At 40.4% G+C, this 25014-nt stretch overlaps 1 protein-coding gene across 1 annotated transcript in view; it reads left to right on the top strand.

Moving 5' to 3' along the window:
• The window catches only part of celsr3 (cadherin, EGF LAG seven-pass G-type receptor 3), a gene marked incomplete at both ends in the record, with an annotated part of 89866 nt that overhangs the window by 43562 nt on the left and 21290 nt on the right, over positions 1-25014 (top strand). The window contains 12 exons of the mRNA XM_079225853.1: positions 915-1078; positions 1537-1662; positions 2764-2933; positions 3826-4011; positions 5934-6044; positions 6230-6398; positions 15238-15379; positions 17081-17201; positions 18771-18954; positions 19743-19844; positions 19932-20026; positions 20563-20772. Coding sequence (XP_079081979.1) covers positions 915-1078; positions 1537-1662; positions 2764-2933; positions 3826-4011; positions 5934-6044; positions 6230-6398; positions 15238-15379; positions 17081-17201; positions 18771-18954; positions 19743-19844; positions 19932-20026; positions 20563-20772 — 1780 coding nt within the window. The remainder of the gene's footprint in view (positions 1-914; positions 1079-1536; positions 1663-2763; positions 2934-3825; positions 4012-5933; positions 6045-6229; positions 6399-15237; positions 15380-17080; positions 17202-18770; positions 18955-19742; positions 19845-19931; positions 20027-20562; positions 20773-25014) is intronic.

The raw sequence follows: 25014 nt of genomic DNA, 5'->3' as shown, positions 1-25014 counted from the left end.
CCTCTTCTAATCACGCTCGTCGTTGATATTTGCTGAAACTCGCACTTAATCTCTTATTTGTTTGACTCCGGCGCCTTTTGTCTCTCTGGGTTCACTCATTTTTCCCTGCGGTTATTGGCTCCGCATATGACGCGTTGCCATAGCCAGCTTCAAAGAAGAAAGAAAAACTCAACTTGAAAGCATAATGTTCTCAAAATGACAAAACAACTGTCTCTTCATTTATTTTCCAGCTCATGCGGTCCCCTGCGTGTTATTTGTTGTCCCCTACATCATCCTCTTTGCATATCCCCCAAATATTTTCCTCCACCAGCCTTCCATCTGTCTTGACATCAGCTTTTACGCTTCATCTCTCTTGATATTTGCTGTTACTCACACTTAATCTCTTTTTTGTTCATCTGCCTCCCCGGCTGTCTCCACTGTTTTTCGTCTCCTTTTTAATGCGTGTGACTTTGTTAGTTGTTGACGTCCTCTAACATCCACCTCCTTTCTACCTCCTTTGCTGGTTCCTGTCTCTTTTCTCCCTCTGCCTTGTCTTACACCCCTACCTCTTCTCTCCTGATATTTGCTGTATATTATATTTAATCTCTTGTTAGATCACTGCCTCCCCCTTTTCTTTCTCATCTTTTCAGTTTCTCTCATCCCCCGCTGTTCCCATTTTTACCTGAAACAACATCATTGTCATCTCCTTTCTCCTCAACATCAACTGTTATTCCTTTTCACATTTACCTCTGATGACACATTTAATCTCTTTGCTTCTCTCATACCGCCTTTTCATGTTTTTCCCTTTCTTACCGTCGCTTCCGTCATCCCTCCCCTCACCTCCATCCTTGAGGGTTAATCCACCATTCTTTTCTTATTCCCCTTTCCTCGCCACCTTATTTACTCATCGTTCTCTTTATTCTCTCCTCTCTCAGGTCTCTGGACCTGACTGGTCCGTTGTTTCTGGGCGGAGTTCCCAACGTACCAGACAACTTTCCGTTTGGCACCAGAGAGTTTATCGGCTGCATGAAGGAGCTGCACATTGACAGCAAGCCGCTGGATTTGGCTGCGTTTATCGCCAACAATGGAACTCTCCCCGGTCAGCACTCCTAAGCGTGCCCTTCTTAATACGCATGAGCAATGGCACATTTACAATGTCCACAAATGCCTTCTGGCCCTTGTTTAATTCTTTTTAATAAACATATGCAAATAATTATAATTTAAGCAACTCTTTGGGCTAGTAGTTAACACAAAAGTGTAATTGTGTTGATTTATTGTGGGATTAACAGAAAATGACTGGTTTTAAGACTAAAGTTTAATTTCTCATCTTTGCTTATTGTTATGTACTCATGATTTAATGTGACATACATTTGGATTTGAATCTTAAGATCCTACTACAGAATGCAATTGGAATAGATTGACTCTCTGAATATTTTCTTTGAGCTGAAATGTGAGGCATTAACGCCTTTTATTTCATACATTTGCTGACAGGCACATTATTGTGATGCATTTTTGTGAACTTAATCGGTTATGTAACGTCTCTGTTGCCTCTCATAGGCTGCAGCGCCAAGCTTCCCTTCTGTAAGTCCAACCCCTGTCAAAACGGAGGAACCTGCAGGGTGAGCTGGGAGACTTTTTCCTGCGACTGTCCCCTCGGGTACGGAGGGAAGGACTGCAGCCACGGTGAGAGGATATATCTTTTTTATTCCAGGGTCCAACATGTTGCATTTTCAACCGATGTCAACCATCAACGAAGACACATTTGGTGTAATTATCAACAACAAGTGTAACATAATTGCCAATTTCTGTCTGACCTTCAGTGGCCTTTATTTGTCAGCAGTAATTATACTAATGCCACATTAATAAGTGAATAATTTACTGATGTTAAAATAAAGTTTTCTGGAAATCGCAGCGCACATAGTTACTACACTTAGCATGTGAGCTAGTTGTTAAAATGATGGATATCTGGCTTTATTTCCTGTATATAATTGGACCTAGATAAACCCGGTGTGGTTCCCAACACATAAGTGGACCTTCTGCAGTGGACTCAAGAGGACTGCTTTACTCATTAATGTATCCTGATATGTCTTAAAGGAGCACAGACGGTTAACCCCCAGAGGAAACCATGTAGCAAAATATGATACTTATTTTGTGCAGGTCGACACAATCAGCTGGAGGAAAACAGCAAGTGATGCAGAATGTTGTTTTAACTCTTTTAACGCCTTGTTAAAATTTTTGGGGCATTTTATGCCTTAATTCTACAGTAGACAGTCAGAGAAACAGGACATGAGGGAGAGAGAGATTTGGAATGCCAGCGGATATCCGAGACAAGTCTTTCTCCTCAGTGCGCTGGTTAATTGTTTACAGGCCAGTTAGCAATTTGAGATCCGAGAATGGAGTTGGAGTCGTATACAACTGGATTGTTTCACAAGTAGCTAGTTTACAGGCTAATTAAAAACAAAATCATCACCGGACGATAGCCGGAGGGTTCCCAGATTTGATCTCGACCAATGAGCTCCACCTCTTTTGCTCTCCAAACGGACCGCTGACCAGCATGCAAACAAAGCCTACTTGAGCGTGATTGGGCGGTACAACTCGCATCACAAACGCAACCAGATCGCTTCCAATACCAAAATCGTAGTCCCGTTGCCGACATATACTGCAGATGAATGCTTTATGGAGATCATTCAGTCCCGGAACAGTGACATCTTGAGACTGTTCTGAGTTTACTGAGTACTTCCGCGGTCCTTTTTATTCACTATCTTTCTCTCATCCGCCACTCAGTGATGCCACACCCCCATCGCTTCCTGGGTAACAGCGCCCTCTGGTGGGACCTGAAGAACGACGTAACCATCTCGACGCCCTGGTACCTCGGCCTGGTGTTCAGGACCCGAGCGCGAGAGGGGACGCTGCTGCAGGCTCAGGCTGGCCAGTACACCAGTCTGCTGTTCCAGGTGTGTGTGCACACAGACACACACTGACTGACTGTCGTCCCTTAATGTCTGTACTAGAACGTATTCCAGCATTGACATATACCTGAAAGAAATATTGTTTTGGTTTCATTTTATGAGACTATGGCTGACATAATTGTCGACTTCCAAGTCACTTCAGGCTCAATGGAGTTTGAGAAAACAAGACCACATTTGCCATAAAACGTTTTATTTATTTATTTATTATGTTTCTGGCTGGTGATTTTTCTTTCTGGCTCTGCTGAAGAGGATGAGATGTTTTTTTCTTTTACCATTGGCAGAAGCTCCGAAAGATTTAGCTGCATTCATGCTAAAACCTGAAATGGCAGCAGCATCTTCCACCTTTTTTCCATAAACAATTTGATATTGTGATTTAAATCAATGTCACGCATTTTGAGCTAAATCTCACCAGGCGACACAGGATGTAAAATACAGCGTGGGCTGCTAAACGTGTTAGCAGCGGTCACATTGATTATGGGAATTATACTTATGTCTCATGGTTATTGTGGCGCTATTTACTGCTGTTTTAATACTGCATTATCATCTTCTGTGTAAGACAAAATGCCCAAAAGCTGGTATTATCCCTGAAATGATGTGCCGTTTACATTTCCAAGACAGTATTGAATGAGCAACATCTTGGCAGGAAAGCAGCCACACACACACTAAATCAACTGCTATCCGCCCTATACACACACACACACACACACACACACACACACACACACACACACACACACACACACACACACACACACACAGTCACCTCTCCTCTAAGGTATTCCTTTAAGATTTCAGTCAGTTTCTACACTCTGTCTTTTCCTCTTTTTTTTCTGATCTTTGACTTTGTGTGTGTGTGTGTCTGTGTGCCTGCTCTCAGGTGATAAATGGTCAGTTGGTGTTCTCGGTAACCCGTGGTTCGGCCAGACCGGTGCGTTTGCGGTTGGATCAGGTTCAGGTTGCAGATGGCCGGTGGCACGACCTCCAACTGGAGCTGCGAGATGTCCGCAGCGGCCGTGAGACGCGCTACGTTGCGACACTACGGCTCGACTTCGGGCTCTATCAGGTAATTGACATGATTCAACCTTTGAAGGGAAGGTTTCAGGACAAACTGAATGTTCCAGCAACTAACTAAGGATGAATATATTTTTTTGATTTGCCCTGCAAGCACATATTTAAAATGCATAACAAGGTGTTCATTATATCTACTTTACCAAATCAAAAAGGCTTAATTTCCCAAGACGATACATTGTGTGGTGTCTCTTTTTAGAACAACTATACTTAATGGATTCACAACCTTAATTGAGTGTGTTAATTTGGAAATAGGCTCTTTTTTTTCAGCTCTAATTCTTTGATTGATTTGATTTTTCATTCTAATAAATAGAGAACTCTTATTGGAATTGTGAAGCATTTAATATAAATGAAGATGAGAAATCCTTTTTAATATCCTCTAATCTAAAATATCTCCATATTTTCCTCACTTCCTGCTCTGGGCGAATACAGTGCAGGAGATCACAGCAAAAGATATTAGCAATTTTTTTTACATATGATCTCACTTTCAGTCTTAAAAGCAAAGCAAGAAAGATTAAATAATTCCTCAGGATGGTTTTCAGAAATGTTGCATACATTATTGTTTAAAATTAACCTGATGTCCTTTGCAGTTGTCTTGTGCACAATGAATGTATCTTCACTCTGACGTCAACTGCCATACTGGGGGCTCTGTCCTGTAATAGAAGTGCACTGAAATGTTGCGAAAAAAGAGACACTGAGGTTTTACTGTACATCCAAACTTTATTATCCCCGCCTTTTCTATTTCTACAGTCCTTGATCAAGTTATCCCAGAGTCTTTTTCCTTTCTCTTTCCAAGACATTTACCATGTGCCACCCATTATGCATGCACACACACACACACACACATAAATTTTCACAACACACGCATATTTTCTAACACTGCACGGCCTCAGTCTCTCTAAAATATGGGTTGGTGATCCTGTCGTGGATTATTATGTCAAACTGTACCAGGTGATGTCTGTTTGATCACGCGTACCTGTGTTTATATTGGATTTGTACATGTGTGACAGTAGCATGCACACATAAAAGCAAACACACTCTGTTTTATTGTCATCTTTAGCTTTGTTTACTCAAAGCCACAAGTTCGGTTTTTATGTTGATTTGATTCTTAAATTATGCCAACAAATTATGCCTTTCATCTTTTTTTTATTGTAGTTCACTTGGCTGTTCTTCTTGCACTGAGTAAATGGTGCAGAAAACATTTTTAAATAGTAAATTATTAAACATTGTCACTGCCAATTAAACAGTAATTACCTTTGAAAGCTTTTGGCATGTGTGCAGCTATTATCAGCCAGATTTCACCCTCTATTTTTTAGCAACTTCCACTGCTGCTGAAACGGTGCTCATTGATTATTTTTTAATGGTTGTTGCCCGTCAACATCACTTCACACCACTGTCTGTGTTATCATTTGAGTATTGACCTTCTCCACAACGGCTGCATGTTATTGTATTCTTTCATTTCATTAAGTCAATCATTCACTAGTTCCCCTCTCCTACCTTCAACTGACATAATCGTCATTAAAACCCGACTACTCAGTGGTAAATGAAAGGATAGAAGAATCGTGAAATTCAGTTGGTCAATAATGTTTTCTAAAAAGCATTTTTATCTTCTTTCAGTTTGGAACATTATTTATATCTTACAGGATATACTTGTTATGTTGTAAACAAACATAGTATGAATTTCTCATTGTATATTTTTACGCAATATAGTAAAGAGATTGTGGTCCACTTCCTTGATTTTCTCATTAATTTATTTACTACCTTGATATTTTCATATCGGAATATTACATTTTAAGGTAATGGTATTCAAATGGTAACTCAATACTGAGTTTGCATACAGCTATTAATAATAATAATCTGTGCCCTTGCTGTCCCCATGAGTCCTCTTACGTCTCTCCCTCTTTCTCTCCCCATTAGGGAACAGTGATATTGGGAAATGAGATTCATGGTTTGAAGGTGAAACATCTGCATGTGGGAGGAGTGTTGGGCTCTGGAGAGGTTAAAAACGGGATAAAAGGATGCATACAGGTGAGGATGGATGAACTGAATGGTTAATGTGTTTTGATGGATGGGTGGGGAGAAGCTGGAAATATTGGTACATAAGAGATTGAAATGTGCAAAGATACAAGTGTGGGATAGACTGATTTCAATAAATGAATGATGCTGCAAATATTCCTTTTGTTTTAACTCTCTGAACATTCTCTCTTCATCAGGGCGTTCGGTTGGGTGTGCGGCCCGACTCCCCTCCCCTGCCACGGCCGTCAAGATCTGTCAAAGTAGAGATCGGCTGTAACGTTGGCAACCCCTGCGTCTCGTCTCCTTGCTCCTCCCACAGCCGCTGTTCCGACCAATGGGAGCGGCACACCTGTATCTGCGAACCTGGTGAGTGAACAGAGAGACGATGCTGGTGTTGTAGACGAGTCCTTAAGGGCGCACAACTTAAACACTGACAAATCCCAGACTGGACGACGCCGTAGTAGCGTCTTGTCCATCACCAGGGAGCCCTAAAGCATATTATGCTTTATGTTTTTTTAACTAACTGGGATCATAATTTACTAAATGGACAACAGGCTCTATTGAAGAAGACCTAAAACAAGCGATTGAGACCATAAACTCATGTTTAAAATGTTTACTGAGGTAATAAATCAAGTGAGAAGGACTTCTTTGTGCAACCGAAGCATTGAGAAAGAATAAAGGTTAAAGGCACTTTAAAAAAACTTTTGTTTCAAAAAACTTTTGTTTCAGACCCGGAGGTGCCGCCTGGTAATGTGTGTGTGTGTGTGTGTGTGTGTGTGTGTGTGTGTGTGTGTGTGTGTGTGTGTGTGTGTGTGTGAGAGAATGTGTGATAGTGTGCACACAAAGAAAAAAAATCCCAACATTTCAAATAATCAATTAATGGTTTTGATCATTAATATGAAGGCTAAAAAGCTTATTCCATCTGAATTTGTGTTGCTGCTTCTCTCAACCTTATTTTAAATTGGTTACTATTTAAAAAATATGTTATGATGCACATTTTTCAAAATGCCTTAAAATTAATGAATTAATACAAAATCCTAGGATTCATTGACAACACCAAAGGCTTATCAAGTTAAAAGCAGATGATAAGCTTTGGAGCAACTGGCACGTTGCTAATCTCTTCCAACTCATCTGGTTTTGACTTTGCCAACGAATACATTAGATAAACTGGCACAGCCAAGAACAATTTTACACTCCAGTCATGCAAGGTAAATTATGCCCGTGCTCACCTCTGTGCAATGAAAATGGTCATTTTAAGTGCACATTCTGGACATTGGATGTGAAAAAGAAGATGTGTGCGAGCGGAAGGTGAAAGAAGCCAACTGACTTAGAGACACAGAAAAATGTAATAATTATAATGCGTCCGTGTCTGCGTAGGTGTGTGCCGATGCTCTAAATGGGTTAAACACATATTTGGGAATGCATAATGAGTTCTCCTCCACCTGAGACCGAGGGTAAGAGACTGACTGCAGGCTAACTTTCCAAATTTCCTTAGTCAGGTGAATATAATGAGGCAGAATTAATGTGGAGAGGAAAACCTGATTAAAAGAGAGGGAGAGAGTGGAGATGTAAAGGAAGAGAAGAAGGAAAGCATCTATTATATGGAGAGAAGTGGTGAGAGGAAAGAGCCGAAAGAGATCTATGGAAAGATGAAAAAGAGGCAGAGGAGGAGCAGAGAAACTGAACATATTAATGATTAATGAAGAGTAAGGGCGGGTGACAGAAATAGTGTAAAACAAACACCAAAAGTTTTGAGGCAAGAGGAGAAAAAAAGAGAGAAGAAAGGGTGCGAGAGAAAATCAAACCAAACAGCCTGAAAACACTGATGACACAATTGGGAATAGATCCACACACAGCTGGCATTTATGCACACAGAGACATACAAATCATAGAACTGAGGGCAAATGAACATGACAGATGTACACACAACAGAAAAGTGAAAGTGAAGGAGGGGATAAAGAAGGGATATTTGATATTTATTAGCTGCTAATGATAAACCAGCTGCAGTTCAGTTCGACGGGTATTGATTTAACAGACTAGACCTTCCAAGAAGAGATGATTAGAGGAGATTACCTCATGATGAAAGGAGAGAGGAGACACAGCAAATTAAGAGAAATGGAACCTCATAAGAGAGAGAGAGAGAGAGGATGTCATGGTATATTGATACTTTCCTTATTAGCGTCCATCATCTTCCCTTTCTGCATCTCAACATGTGTCTTGTTTTAGAAGAGTACAGTTACCGCTCAAAACATGCCTGATCCCAATGGGCCCATTTCTGGGCCTGTGGTGTTGCTGGTGTTGCTGGTTCTTCGAGAACCGCTCATATAAACAACTTCTTACTCCACATTGTGCTTCCTCCGGTCCTCAGCAATACACCTGCCACGACTTAGTTGCCTCACACAAATAAAATATGATTCTTTATTAAATTATGAAGATTAATGAATTAAGTAAATTCAACTCTACTCCCTTAATCCAGCCTTGAAAACAAGTCGTGGTTACTTGCACTCAGAAACATCAGAGAAATACACTTAGGTACTTTCCAAATGGGCATATATATCAGTCACTTGCTTTGACATTATGAGATTATAAAGTAGATCATGAATTCAATTAACGGAGGTATTTTGCTGGTGGTAACGTTATCAGTGTTATAAATTAGTAATAAATTGAGTCTCACTCACAGCCTTACTCGTGCATTTGCAGTTTAAATTACAAATAGCTTGAAAACAATACTAGCATTACATTACACTACCCTCCACTCTCTTGTTGCATTTTTGTGATGGGTGGTGTTCCCTGTCATTGTTATTTTACTACAATCCATTGTGATCAGACCAAATTTATTTGTACTTAAGGAGAAAGGGTTAAGGAAGAGAATTAGGGAAATGCGTTATAATTCTTGGTTATTTCGTTTGGCCATGTCGACTGAAGCTTGTGTCTGGTGGAGCAAAATAGTATAATATGATGGTATGTTGTGCGTTTCAGCTGCAAATGTCTGCATAACTAAGGTTAGTCAACCTCAGTGGACTCTGTCACACCTCTGTGACCGAACAACCAAACCGAAGTCCTGCTGGCGCAGGCTGCTATCCCACCGTCTGCTTCCAAATGAGAGAAGAGAAATCTGAGGAAAGTTTTTCAAGAAAGAAAAGTTTGGAAATGAGAGCACGAGGAGGATATAGTTTGTTAAAGTGAGAACGCCTCGGGCCTGACAACATGGGAGAGGAAGCAGAGCGGCGCCGCTATCCCTGTAGCATCCTGCTCAACCCGCAAGCTAATGCTAATACCTTGACTTATTAACATGGAGCACACACGCAGAGAGGCCACACACACACACACACACACACACACACACACACACACACACACACACACACACACACACGAACGTTATGTGCATGCTCTTATTTACTGTAAACACACACACACACTCTCATTATCATTATCTTTCATCAGCACAATGAGCATAAAAAATGGAGACTGTTAAACAATGGATGGTGCTTCGAGACAAATCAGATCAAAGTTTAATAAGCGGGGAGGAAAAAATGAAATAGAGGTGCACTCTGAATAATTCCCTTTCATGTGTGTGTGTGTGTGTGTGTGTGTGTGTGTGTGTGTGTGTGTGTGTGTGTGTGTGTGTTGTGTATGCGCGTGTGTGTGTGTGTGTAGTTTGACCTGATGCTAAAACTAGCCCAGTGGCTCTCTCATGCATCTGCTTCTTAGCGCCTCTGATTTGTGCAATACAGACTTCTAGAAAACACACACACACACACACCACAAGGTCCTGCATGACAGCACAGAGACATCTGCCCTCATATTCGTTTCAGAGTACGTATGCATTATGTAAGCTTGTGCTTGTATGTATTTACGTGACAGTTGCTACGTTGCTACGGGCTAAGTCACTGCGGTGAAATTTGTATATAATCGGATAAATTACAGCCATGTTGATTAATGTCTACTTGAGTTCCCCGAGCTGTTTAAAAACCAACTGGCTCTCATGGAGAATACACATGTTCAAGGTTCGACGACAGGAACTCTCATATCCGCTGCTTTAGTAATGAGCCATTTATTCATGTCTCTGTTTTAGTTTCATCGTGATTGAAAACAACAAATGCCAATTGCTTCAGATGGAGTGTCAGAAAAGTGCATTATGTGAGGTTGTTGTTTTTGGGTGTGGTGAGCAGCTGCAGTATATTAAGCTCAGACCCCCTGGGAGAATGAGATTTATGAGTTTCAAGCTGTATTTCCTGTTTTCCAACCTACAGTAGATGCCAGACCCTCAAGGTGCTGAATCAGTTGTTCTCTGTGACGAATGACTCCTCACCTAGGAGTGTCATTTATTGATCAGGTTTGATATTAAAACCAAAAAAGTACAGGTGTGTGGCCCTTTTGTACAGTGATGCGAATGGTACGTCTGCGATACAGTGTAGTGAGGTTTTTCTTCATAATTTTAGTAATCTGCGATTGGAAGAACGTTTTACTTTACCTTGAATGATTATTTAGTGTATTGTTTCTGTTTTTCACTTAAAGTCATTGCTTCTCTTATGGATTTTAAAATTGTAGGTCTCTTTTTTTTCATGTATGAGGTTTTCATGTATGAGCGAGCGACAAAGTCAATGTAGGGAGGATGTTGGGTGGATTGATGGTTCCACAAAACATCTGTTTTTTAACAAAGAAGGCTGCTGTCAGTCAGTGTTGTTTTAAAGCATGGCCACGCTTTCCCGACCGTTAACCACATATCGGTTCCTGTAACTGTGATGACAACGGTCTACACTTCTTTCCACTTCCAATATTTACAAGGGCACGAAAATGGATGCTTATAATTGCATGTGGTTCATCACTGTGAGCTACAACTTTCACATAACACATTGGACTCAACCACCAGCACATTTTTGTGGAATGTTTCTGACATCCACCATCTTTCCACTGTCAGAGAGACAGAAGGATACACAGAAGATGGATGGAGGTTTCAGTGAACAGATGATTCATGTTTCTTCTCCTGATTGTGGTGTTGAGGAGAAGTCAAGCTGATACTCTGCACAATAAAGGGCCTAAAGCCAGATGTGGAGCTGTTAGTCACACTGGATGTGAGCCACGCTCTCTGGACCCCGGCTGTGAAAGACAAAAACGTACATACACACATATGATTTACAGCTCTTTGTTCTTACAGACTCAAGTCTCTCTCTCTCTCTCTCTCTCTCTCTCTCTCTCTCTCTCTCTCTCTCTTCCATATTGTATTGTTGTGACAAGGCCAGTGTCATTATAAGCGACTGAAAACAGCCTCTCTCCGTCAGTTGCCATGGTGAAAATGTAAGGATGTATAGGGCGGATGGAAGTTGATTTAGTGTGTGTGTGTGTGTGTGTGTGTGTGTGTGTGTGTGTGTGTGTGTGTGTGTGTATGTGTGTGTGTGTGTGTCTAAGTGTGTGTGTCTAAGCGGCAAAGCGATAGAGTTGGAGAATAACACAGGAGACGGAGAGTGGGGGATCATGAGTGAACAAATAAGAGACAGACTGTCACCACTGTTTGAGTGTGCGATGCTCTAATCATACGTGTGTGTGTTTGCTCGCTCGATTAAATGGGGGAGAGAGAGAGAGAGAGCCTTGTGTGTGTCTAAAGCTGCAATCAAAGCCACAGGCTTGAAAATCAGTCATTTCTGGAAGAAACGACACACACACACAGGAATGCAGACCCCAACACGCTGCACACACACTTCAGTCACACACAGAGACGACCTTCTATTCAGTGCTGTCAAATTAAAAAGGCGCCCTAAAAGCAGAACTCTCCTGCTGAAGGAGGGGAAGTGATTGTGACACAGAGAAAGTTCAAGGCAAAATGTAATATCTTATTTTTAAAAGTTGCATTGTTTTATGCTTTTCACTTGAGGGTTAGTATTAGCATGAATATTAATGTGAGTATTTTGTCTTGGAGTGGTGGAGAGGCTTTCAAACGTGAAGACGAGCATTCCTATTTGGTCTCTAAAGACTAAAATGTCTGTATTTAAAGCACATACAAACAATCAAAAAAATATATAAAAATACATATAATTATTGATATCTTATTATATCTTATACACCGATGTCAAAATACATGTACAAATCTTCAAATATATTGAATCAAATGTAATTTCCGTGTATGCATATTATCATGGGATTCCCAAATGATTCTAATATAAGATTTCACAAAGCATTAGTCAATCGAATATTATTTTGTAAGTTTATTTATGTTGATTACTGTTCATTCTGTAGTATGAACCTTTATATATGGTTCGAAGCCCATCCGATAATTATAGCATTAATACAGATATATTCATGAACAACTTTTAGTTGCATTGAGATTCATATAATGTAATGTCTGATGTGTGATTTCTACATCAGCATAGAGAAAAGTTGTCTTTTCTCTAGACATATTTAGTTTTTTTCTGACATGATGATGTGAATGTTCATCTAATAAATGTTCATATATAAATGTATGGTCATGCCAAAAAAGGACAGAGGTATTGTTATTATCTCAAGCTTTTTGTTTAATATATGGCTAGACATAAGATTTTAGCTGTGGTTTCTGACACCAAACTGCCCCTGATGATGATTTTAAAGTAAAACTGAAACAATGAGACGGGACAACTGACTCTGTCTGGAGTAACCTTATATGACTTATGTATTGATATGTATCAGTAGTAAGGTCTTTGTTATGTCCTGTAATGTGGTCGAAATCCTGAGATCTGAGCTGTATCATAAGGATCCAGCATTACTGAATGATTTATTTCATATTCAGTCCTTCAATGCCATTACAAATGTGACTGTATTTGATTAATTGCTTTTATTTCCATCCCAACATGAAAGTAGGATCTTATGATGCGGCTAAGTCACGTAATATTTTAATCCAACTATTAATACAGGTACATCAGTCTAAATACAGCAATTATGTTCTCTTTAAATTACAAGCCGGTCCGGGTGAGAAGCCTTCTTTATTTGTGCTAAATACACCCCAAATAAGTGTGTGAAGCGCTCTGCTTTATTCGTTGGATTATAGAGGGCTTTATGTGCTGGCCCGTATTTCCATTTAAGAGGCTCTGTGTTTGTGTGGAGTGTCTGGGGACCGCGTTGAAGTGTGTGACGGCTTCATTCACTGCTGCACAGCCGCACGCTGAAGTGTACTGTGGTTTGTTGTTGTGGTTTGTTGTTGTGGGTCGCTGAAGTGCCGTCTTTGCTTTTACTGAAGCAAAACCTGTGCGCTATTATGGTTTAGAGGCGTTTCAAATTTATTTTCTCTAATGCCGTCACATTTTTCAAATTACTTTCTCTTTGGCTCCAGCGTTCTGCTTCACTCTCACAGTGCTTGAACATGTTTGGGCTTTTATGGAGAGGACTTATCCAAAATGTAGACTACAACAAAAGATCATTTTTATTTTCAAGTAATTGTTTTGTGTGTCAATTACGGCTGGGCTTATTTGATTTATTGTTTAATTTGTCAAATATTTTAAAGTTCTGTGACATCTTCATTCATGTCACAATGATATAATAGATATATTAACATTTTGAGGATCTGAAACCAGGATATTTTTGCTACAGGTGGTACTGGTCAAATGATATGTTTTAGGTCTTGAGGATTTGATTACCGCTGGGCATTATGGCTCTACCAGCTACTTACAGGCTACAACAAATCTAACGCCTCCTGGATCTCAGGTGAATCCTCAAAGTTCTTTGAGTTTATCATTAAGATAAATTGCAGCATAAAAGCCTCTTTTCGCATAGTTCTCCATGATAAGTGTAATATTTGCTTCATGCTCATATTGTAATCGTTTGTGTTATTTGCGACTGAATTAGAATGTTTTTTAAAATGACAGTGGTGGTCATTTTCCTTCAGAGGCAGCGTTACTTTGTGCTTCATTTTGAGGGAGTGATAACTGTGACTGCTTTTCCATTAGTTGGCCCAGCCGCAGTGAGTCGGGAAAGGGTTGTGTGTGATAATCGCTGTTTGATGTTTGAGATGTGCACTTGTGAACTGACAGGTTATTATTTATGGTGTGTGGATTCTGCATCTTTAGATTTCAATAGTTGTTGTGTTGTGCTCTTATTTCACACAAAAGGGAAGTTCTTCACGGACATCAGGAATGCCTGCGCGTCATCGTGTTTTCTGTGCCTCATTACTTTGATTTTCAAAATAAGTCAATTATTTAATGCATTGATTTCAGTGGTAAAAGACCAGAATAGTATTCTGATGTACCTCAAATGTACTTACCGCAAAGACACTTAAAATGTGGTTTTGAATCTCCAAATATTTAGTAAGAGTTACGTTTACCTGAAAACATGAATTAGTTCTACAGAAACAAATTTTTCTAGAAGACAGTTGCATATTTTGCGAGGTAGTATTTGTATTTGACTTGTCGGGTGACGGGGGTTGTGAAATTTAGGGTGGCGCCGATACCAGTATTGGGTATTGGGTCTGATACTGTGCTCATGTTCTCGTACTCATAAAACTACTCTGATACAATCACACCCAATACAATACGGCAGCGTGACATCAGTTAAGCCGCCCAGCTGCAACAATAACCCGACGCACACCCGTCCTGGAGAGTTAGCAGTCACAATGTTGTGTGCGTTGTCGTGGACACGTCCAGCCACTTTCAGCCACAGCCTCCACCGCACCAATTAGTTCAGCTGCAAGGTTGTCAGCTGTGTGTCTTCCTGGCTTACTCTCTCTGTACCGTAACGTTAGGGTGTATTCGCTCTGTTTCTATCCGAAAAACACATGTTGAATGTTTATATGTCAGCAGCAGCATTGTGTTGGACATTCAAGTTGCCAGAGTCCGAAAGTGAGGAACATCTGATGGAAATAAAACAGGATTTCAAAGTCATTGTTGCAGCCGTAATCGTATTATTAGGTACTCATATAGTGCAAGTACTAAAAAAAAGTACCATCGGAGCGTCCCTAGTGAAATTATTCCTCCCTCTTTTTCTTCAAACACATAGCACACATTAAATAATCGCTCAAAACATTGTATGCAAAGTGAAGACTATACCGTCGCACAGATATCAGAGGGAAGTGTCTCCCAGAAGAAAGAATACAGTTCACTCGTATACTGCCCCAAAGACAAAGAAACTACGTATGAAAAGCGCCTGTGCTGTTTATACAAGACGGTCAACAGGTCCGCTGCTCCAACCATGACTAATGGGTCTCTCTCTCTCTCTCTCTTTCTCTCTCTCTCTCCCACAGGGTACTATGGGAGAGGCTGCACTGATGCCTGCCATCTGAATCCATGTGAAAACGAGGCGCAGTGCCACAGGAAGCCCAGCTCATCCCATGGATACATCTGTGACTGTGGAGACAACAACTACGGGCAGTACTGCCAACACAGGTACACACACGGCCGACTCAACATTTGAGCTCTGGTTTACCTGTGGGACGTCAACAGGGTGTGAAACCTATTGATGCCCCAGCTAAACTCTGTTTCAGTGTGTGTGTGTGTGTGTGTGTGTGTGTGTGTGTGTGTGTGTGTAGCTTTAGTTCTGCCTTGTTGGCACCACATCTCCCGCGTTGCCTGTAATCCACAGTGGAATGAGTGTGGTTTAAAGTAATAACGCACACACCAAGGTTATCTGTGTGTGTGTGTTACACTGTGTGAAGCGAGCGTGACCCTGACCTCACTCACCCTATGCTCCCTTCCTTCCTGCCCGTGAAATCCGCACAGCTTTACATTTATCACAAGATCTGTTCTTTGTCTGTGTGTGTGTGTGTGTGTGTTTTAACAAAGACACACATAGTCCTATTGTCAGCTGTTGATGAAAAATATGTCTACTCTTTTAATTTCCCCTGATGTGCCTCCCTCTCTCCCCCCGCTGCTGTAACTTTTTTTCTTCTTCAATGAAGACACCAAATTTAGAAGTTCAGCTCATTAATCATCTTCCTACTAACTCACTTTAATTACACAAATCAATTAGTTGATCAAGAGAAAGGTGATAATATTGATAATGTATTAATTGTCCTTTTTAAGTAAAAGTATATATATATATTTTTTACTCCCAGTCAGACAAAATAGGTGCTTTTAAGACATCAGTAAATTCAACAATATACAGTCTGCCAGAAACAATACAAAGTAATCATTAGCTGCAGCCCTGCCATGCGCAGGTGACTAAATTGAGATCATGTTCGCTATGATAATAAATAATCTTCACTGACAATTTGAACTAATTTCATCAGAGCAAAGCCCACGCAGCTTCCTGTTTAGACACAGCCTTTGTTTCCTCAGTTCTGATGAGACAAAGCATTTGTCTCTCCGGATGTCTTTACGTTGCCAATAGAGTGCTTTAAAAGTCAAGAACACGCAGCGGGGAGAGACGCTTCATTTGGAAAGGTGTTGAGATGGAACAGAAAATCTCTGGAGAATGCAGTCAATCCTAATATTCTATTGAGATCGCTGATATCTGAATTACCTCTTCTAAACTCCCCGTAAGGAATAATAAAGACACGCGTGCGAGAATCTGCATGAGCTGTGAAACGCGATCATCTCCTCAGTGATCCATTTGACACTGAGAACACACAATCTAGTAAATGATGTGAGCAAAGAGAATGGAAGAGAGTAATACAATCTGAGGTGTGTTTTAAGTTCAGCGCTTAAGAAAACGCTGGTTTTAAGCCCCATTTATTTTTTTGCTGAAACGTCACTCTTCATATCTTCGATAGTAATGGTTACTTGCCATGACTTAGCATATGTGGATATTCTTTCAACTCTTGTCTTACTGGCCTCTCAAACGGCCGTGCTTATTATCTCTAGTTTCTCTCCGCACCTTTCACTCTCAATATTTCATCAGTTTGATCCCTCTCTTTGCTTCGTCCGTCTCTCTTTTTCTCACTCAGTGTCTCTCTTTCATCTCTCTGTTTCAAACTCATTAGTTAGTTCTTAATTAGAAGTCAGACTGAAAGTTGGTTCACATAAAAGCTTTTGACGCGCTCTATTACTTTAGTCTTACTGATTCTACCCGCTTGTGTTACTGATTTTACCTGTTTGTGTGTGTGTGTGTGTGTGTGTGTGTGTGTGTGTGTGTGTGTGTGTGTGTAGGATTGATCATCAGTGTCCCAGGGGATGGTGGGGATCTCCGACCTGTGGGCCTTGTCACTGTGACGCCAATCAAGGCTTCGACCCGGACTGCAACAAGACCAGCGGACACTGTCACTGCAAGGTAACCGGGAGACACACACACACACACACACACACACACACAACTTTCAGGCGCTTGTGGATCGAATGCTAATTTTGCTCAATTGATAAAGTGTTTAAAAATATATATTTGAAAAATATTCTTTACTAATGTTGTACTCTTGACTAAGGCAGAGAGGTTGGTGCATCAATGCTGAAGATATGATGAAGACTGTTGGAAACAGTGATTATCAACAAGCACAGTGCATTCACTTCAGCAGATTTTTCACATTGTTAGTTGATTAGTATTAGAGTTATTCGTCATTACAGAGCTGTTGGAAGGTAGCTGTTCAAATCTTCATTGAAGGGTTACAGACCTGCTGGTATAACGTTTTTCATACCATCATCACATTGAATACTGTGAGGATTAGAAGGACTTTGGGGGTGTAACTCCACAGCTCACTTTGGTTTTGGTTAAAGCCAGACACAGTAATCATCTCACAGTCTGACTAAGCCAGACATACTACATCCGCCATGATACGCTCATCATCCCTACATATTTATATACCTGCCTTGTGTGAATATGTGAGTGTGTATATTAATATGTTTGTTTGTGTGTAGCAAGAATGTTTAACCCTGTTTTATCCTGTCCTTAATCTGATCTTTTGACCCTAATCTTTAATCTCTGATGTTGACCCTGAACAAAGTACTTAACCTCATGATGCCCGGTTCCCTTTTGGCTACTTGTTCTAGATATTCTGAAATAAAAGCTTTTTTCTGCTTTTAATGCTCACAATATAATATAATGCTGTTTTAATTTAGCCTTCAGGTCAAGGCTGAGACAGACACAACTCTGTTTGTAGTTTCACAGTGCCTCTATGTTTTCGATCATAACACAACAGCAGATTACTTTAATTCAACTTAAAATGCAACAAAAAGCTGCTACAGGCTGAGATAATAATGTGTTTTGTAGAACCCCTCAAAATGCGTTTGAAGACATAAGAAAATACTCAGAATGAATGAATGACTATATACTTTATTAATCCCCAAGGGGAAATTTCGTGTCAAGTAGCAGCCATTTACACAGAAAATAAGATATAAAAACAACAGGGATGAAAGATGTATAAGATATATACAATAATAATACTAATAAAAATAAAGATAAAAAGCAGGTTTAAAGAGAAACACCATTTTTTAATCAAGAATAAAACAGTGGTGTTGCACCATCATCCTCTGGTAGCACCATCATTCTGTTTCCAAAATGCGGTGCTGAAAATATATATTCTCAAATTTGGCACTAAATAATTTACTGCTTTCCTTTATCTCTGGCTCTTCTGCATATACATGGATTGTTGCTAATGTATTCATGTCTCTGTTCAAACTGCAACCCTCTTGTGCCATTGTATATATCTTGCCCTAATGCATGTGATGATATAATCGCTGACACTATGCTTGGCACTGTGACATTTTACATGCGTTTGACTAAGAAGCATCTGTGTGCCAAATAATGCATTGTGTGTGTGTGTGTGTGTGTGTGTGTGTGTGTGTGTGTGTGTGTGTGTGTGTGTGTGTGTGTGTGTGTGTGTGTGTGTGTGTGTGTGTGTGCATTCAGGAGTTTCACTATCGTGTGCGGGGCTCTGACTCCTGCCTGCCATGTGACTGCTACCCGGTGGGCTCCTTCTCGCGGTCATGTGACCCAGAGAACGGCCAGTGCCAGTGCAGGCCCGGCGTGATTGGTCGACAGTGCAACTTATGTGACAGCCCCTTCGGTGAAGTCACTAATTCAGGCTGCGATGGTGAGATTGCTTATATTCTTTTTTTCAGACATTTTGGTTTCAGCATGACTCTAGTTTACACAACAGAAGGCGACATCATTCATTAGCAAACAGTGAGATCATGTGTTGAGACAACACACAACAACATATGGAGGACTAACATATTTATGAAATTACTATTTCCACCAACTACTTTTTTGTCATGGTTAAAAACATCTCACTCGCAGCCCCTTTGTGGGTAATTGAAAAAAAGAACCAAATGATTGATAAAAATGCTTCTGACAATAGTTTGCCAAGTTAAATTTTAACGCTTTGTCAGTGTTGTTCTCCAACAGTAGCCGACATAATTGTCCCTTTGACAGTGGTGCAGACAACTGTGCCGTGTGTAATTTCAAGACGATGTATAATTTTCAAGATGGATTTAAAACCAGTAAATATATACTCAACTTCCACCATAATTATTCATAGCTGTGTAATCATAGGATTTTGGTTTCTTCTTTTGTTCCGTCTTTCAAAAATTGGCATTTTTGTCCAACAAACCTGACCAAGCATGCAGTGACAAAGAAAATCTTAATTATAGTCATATTCATCTTCCAGTTAATGTTTTCTCTTCTGTGGAGCTTTGGCACTTTCCAGTTTCCACTTTGCAATTACCTCCTTTCATATGTTTATTTTCATTTACTTCTCTGCGTGTGTCAAGTCAAAAGAAAAACCTTTTCACATTTTTTAGTGCGTTTTTGTTATGTTTTCAATTAAAAAGTTCATCAAATGATAAGCATAATTTTAAATTATGTTCTTCCTCTCTGCAGTCATTTATGACGGTTGTCCGAAGACCATCACTCAGGGGATCTGGTGGCCTCGGACCAAGTTCAACCTTCCTGCAGCAGTGCCCTGTCCCAAAGGCTCTGTCGGTCCGTACACACTCACACACATTGACATGATTCAGTTATGTGCGCCACGTCCTTGTGAAAAAGTCTTGCTTTTTCTCTCCCCCGCAGGTGCAGCCATCAGACACTGTGATGTGGAGAGAGGGTGGCTGGAGCCAGACCTTTACAACTGCACCTCACCTCCATTTGTGGAGCTCAATGCTGCTGTATGTCGAGTAATACCACTAATTCCTTTAAATACATGTCTTCATGGGTGCCAAAACTAACCTGGAAAAGTGAAAAGTGCTGAATCCAAATCTAGGATCTTACCTTGCTGATAAATCTTTCAGTTTGCTAGAACGCGGTTACCTCATCCAGTTTCAAATTGTTATGGAAACTTGTAAACTCAAAACTCCCATTACGGGAGTCTAATGTCTCTTTCTTTTTATCACAATGGGATTTAATTGTATTTCGTGCACAGACAGAGGGCTTTAAACTTGTAGTAGCCCTCGTGTTTAAAGACATCAGTAAGGTTGGGTAGGACATATTACCCTAATTCCAACAAAGTACTCGCAAATAAATGCAGATATTTTATATCTGTATGTAACTTTCAATGAACTATGGATACAATACAATACCTTTTATAGACATGCTGTAGTGTTGCTGTGCATATTCATATTTTTTAATTCCAGTAATTCTAAAATACAGGTTAAAAAGTTCATAGCTTCACCATTTCCTGTGTTGTTGCTGTCTGCATATTTAGCTTGATTCTCTGGAGCGTAATGAGACCGAACTAAACACCATCATGGAGAAGAAACTTGCCCATCAGCTCCGTGACGTCACCGAGGCAACAGCCCGACTCTACGGCAATGACTTGCAGATCGCTGAGCGGCTGCTGTCCCGCCTCCTGAGCTTTGAGACCCAACAGAGTGGCTTTGGGCTCACTGCTACTCAGGATGCACATTTCAATGAGGTAAGAAGGAGAACACATCAAATGATCCTTTTCCCTCATTTTCAGTTGTTGTTTTTACCAAACACAGACTCTCTGTATGCTTTTACTCTGACGTTGATGCGTTTCTGAAGAAGGGTGAGAACAGGAGAAGTCGAGGCAGGCGTACAGCTGAGGCTTTCAGACTGTCTGGCAGTGGCGTACGGTTGAAGAGCTGTATTTTGGCTGTTATGATTCCTTTCAAGAAACACCTTCGGATAAAGAGCAGCACTTTCATTTTGAAAGGAGACAAAGGCTGCAGTACAATAGTTTTTTCTTTTCTGCCCGGGTTAAATAACCCGAAAGGATTAAAGTGACAGCAATGATGAGAGCTGGTCGTATTCTCTAAATGCAAAAGGAAACGTGTTTCAATGCTTTCTTTATTATCTTCTTTAGCAGAGAGCAAATTGGACCATCCTTTATGAGATGCACCATTTGATCGACAATAACGTTGCATTCTGAAGGTTTGATTCTGTTTTTTGACAGGAATCCTCACTTTAATTGTACCGCATTGATTAAAAATGCTCACATAAGAGGGAATGCATGTGCAAGTTGTGAAAGGTTGTTTGAAAGACGGACAAAATAGTGAAGTGTGAAGCCAATAATCAGTTGGTGCTGTGGATTTTAATGTGTGAAATTATAAACATGTTATGAAATGCCTCACTGCCACTGCTTTGAACCGACTTCATCGTCATTCTTAAACGAGACACGGAGTTAACAAGCTGATCAACATTTTGAAATCATCTCCAAATTAATGGAAACTGTCTATTAGATTTGTTAATATGACATTTAACTTATTTTAAGAACTAAATCAGTTTTCCACTCCCACAGTATATTACTGCCAATTCTGCAGAGAATCTGCCAGAAAACAAAAATAGCTGCCGTTATTTAAAACAGTCGACATGATTGATTTCGTGAACCTTTATGCAGTACAGACCCAGCGGCGAGATGGTACAACAAGATGTATTTTCTCTGTAATGGGAGGTAACGTTGCTATGGCGATGCAGTGACAGTAGCTCATGAAATACTGCAACGTGTCGTCTCCCCGTATTACCTGACAGAGTCTCGTTTTACCTGATAAGAGTGCTTCAGCTGAAACTGCAGGAGCCGAGACAGAGTCATTTTAGCTGGGTGTTGTTTTGACATGAAGGCGCCAGCAGACATCCCCATATAATTTGTATATAAATATTTAGCTTACACTTGTCAGCCAACACACAATTTGGCTGACAAGAAATCAGTTGCCCATACATCATAAAGTAAAACCCCTGTCTTAGCTTAAACTACTCTTTCAATTCACTGGCTCTCGTGTACAGTAATTGACAAATTGCTTGTCGCTATAGAAACAGTTATGAGAAATTGACAGGCTGACAATAGTGTATTTATTTTCATTCTTGAAGAGAATTTTAATATCCTATCTTGGTCAATGAAAAAAGCATCCGCGCACACAAATCTGTGCAAAAATCGATGTAATAAGCCGGCTTTTGGTCAGAGAGCTTATGAAGTGGAGAACAGGAAGCGAGTGAAGCAGCACACGAGGGAAAGAAGCATCACATGATCTAGAAGGAGCACCGGCATCGATCAGGTGAACTTGTGCGGCTGCACATTCAGGGTATTACTCCATAATCAGTGTGCCACATGAACATTAAAGTTTAATTATGGCACCGCATCAGAATTTAACTGCCGATGGCTGCGAAATAAGTAATTTGGCATGTGGATGAGAGGGCACTTCAACGTTTCCAAAACACTTTCCTGCCCACGTATTGCCGGTCTGCCACACATGCCTCAGGCTGCCTATCACTGGTCTGTAGAGACACTGAAGGAAAACTAAGCTCATTTAATATATATGAAATTCACAATATATACAACAAGATAGAATATGCAAAAATAAATGGCGAGTAAAGCTCAGCCATCACCAAACATATCGCACCTATTATAGTTTATTCACGGCAAAACACTCATGTTGAAATTCTCTTTAAGACCCAGTGTTCAAGTCAAATCTTACATAATGTATAAAGTGTTTTTGAGAATCAATACACTATCACGAGACATAATGCCGTGATACTCAAGTGTATAGGATATATTGGTACACCTATAGTAGAGCTGGTATTAGTGATGAGTTCCAGCTCGTTTACGCAGCCGGGAGGTGATTAATTCAAAAAGGGGCCGAGTGGGCAGTTACAAAGCAGTCTTTTTTACAATTGACCCAGAGAAGCATTTCATAATGTATGATACCAGGGAGGATTTACCCACCTGATGACAACTGTAGCAGAAGTAGCCCCACCCTGCGGTGCTGAAACCATTCATGCTGCCGTTACAACTAACCACAGTTGCTATAGAAACTGAGTGAGTGTGATAGTAGCATGCCATCGTTAGAATCAAATGTCTTTTTGTGATTATAGTCACACCTATTTGAAGACTTTATTACTGCATACAGCTTTTGTTTTCTTTCCAAAACACACAGAATTAAAAGTATTTTTTAGTTTTTATATTCTGGCATTAATAGGGCTAGTGACCTTAGTAAGACCTCCCTCTGGTTTATGGCATGAGGTGCAGCCGTCACAATATATCTTGTCTGTTATAAATTCAGTGATTAAAAGGTAGAAGAGTGTATATTTTACCTCTGAGGTGAACAATAACATAAAAAGCACTCTTCTTTATGTGGTTTAATACACACTTGTTGCACACGCTGAAGTCCCACATACACACTGTGGCGCCAGTTATGACACTGAAACAAAAGAGAAAGGATCCTGTATGTATGATGTCCACTCCCTCTTCTGACAGCACCGGTCTGGGGCTGATTCGTTAACCATGAAATCAAAAGAATAATCAACGTTAAATTAATTTTCATAGTCGATATCAAATGGGCATGCACATTTTGTTGGGGCACTCAAAAGCATCACAGTTGGAGTCCATACGCATAATACAGTGCACCGCTTCATGTGATCAATAGACACAGTTGCATAGACAGTTGCTATAGCAACACAGCAGCAGCATTAATGGCATCCTATGAGTGAAATGAAAACCTTTTCCGATCATGTCCTGACATTTCACTTTCCCACTTGGCCTGACAGTAAATCAGAAACATGGCCGTTGGTGTTTAACATTTGGTCGGCAGCATAAAGCAGCTATTTGTCGTCACAATAATGCAGTGTTGATTTTTTTTTTAATCATCTTGCAGTTTCCGAAGAACAAAAACCTGAACTTACCTAAATTCCTCGACCTGTGGCTCTAAAATCATCATCATGGCGAGTTAATGAGGCAGCTCTGGCTTTACCCCGGCGCCCCTGAAGGAGGAGCTGCAGGCAGACAATTTGTTTTCTCACCAATAAAAAAAGATATACAATTTATCCGGAAATACTTGACACCTCACTTTAAACAGCAGCTATCAGCCCAGACGAACAGGTAACGTCGAACACAGTTACTATAGTAACAGGGCTAGTGGCTGCAGGAGAAACAAAGGGAGGCAGAGAGGGAACAAGAGTTTTCCCTTCAGCAATGAAGCGGTGAGTGGAGGAAGAAATCTTTCATGTCTCTTTAAATAAGGAAGAGAGATTCGGATATGATATGTTCTATCTATGTTCTATGTTCATTCAAAAACATTCACAAGACATTCATTATGGCACCAATGCACAGCACAATGTTCCTAATTGTCCATAATTGTTCCTCATAGTGGGATCACTGCAGCATAAATGACGGTTGAGAAGAGAAGGGAATTCATTTGAAAGAACATTTTGAATATTGAATGTTTGGGCTCGCATTATGCTCCAACCTGTCCTCCATGCTGCCGCTCCTGCAGCCCTTGTGTGCCCCTGTGCCTCCTCCTCCTTCTCTTCCTGTAACCCTGTCATCTGCTGCCTCTTTAAAACTCTTCACGTCTCTGTCCTTTTGTTAACCTGCATTGTTTCCCCCCTTTTCTTTTCAACAGATAAATACGTGTAAGCTCTTGCAGCGTGCAGACTGGTGTGGTTGTGGAGCTTAGGATTCTACCGTCACATTTGTCATGAGGAAATATTGTCTTGTTTCATTTTAGTAATGTGTTTCAGTTCCTGATTGTCTCTATACAAGAACATTAATGGAAACTGGACTGCACATGTGTAACGTGTATTTGTTCATAACAGTGTTTTTCACCTTTTAAGCTGCAACAAATAAGTACAAAAAATTGGATTAGATCTTTAAGCATCTGTTGTGATCACCCATTTTGTCTCTCATTCTCTTTCACGGTTTTCT

Source organism: Taurulus bubalis (assembly GCF_910589615.1).
Source record: "Taurulus bubalis genome assembly, chromosome: 11".
Classification (NCBI taxonomy): domain Eukaryota; kingdom Metazoa; phylum Chordata; class Actinopteri; order Perciformes; family Cottidae; genus Taurulus; species Taurulus bubalis.
Note: the sequence above shows the minus strand (reverse complement) of the source record. Positions and strands in the feature narration are given on the sequence as shown.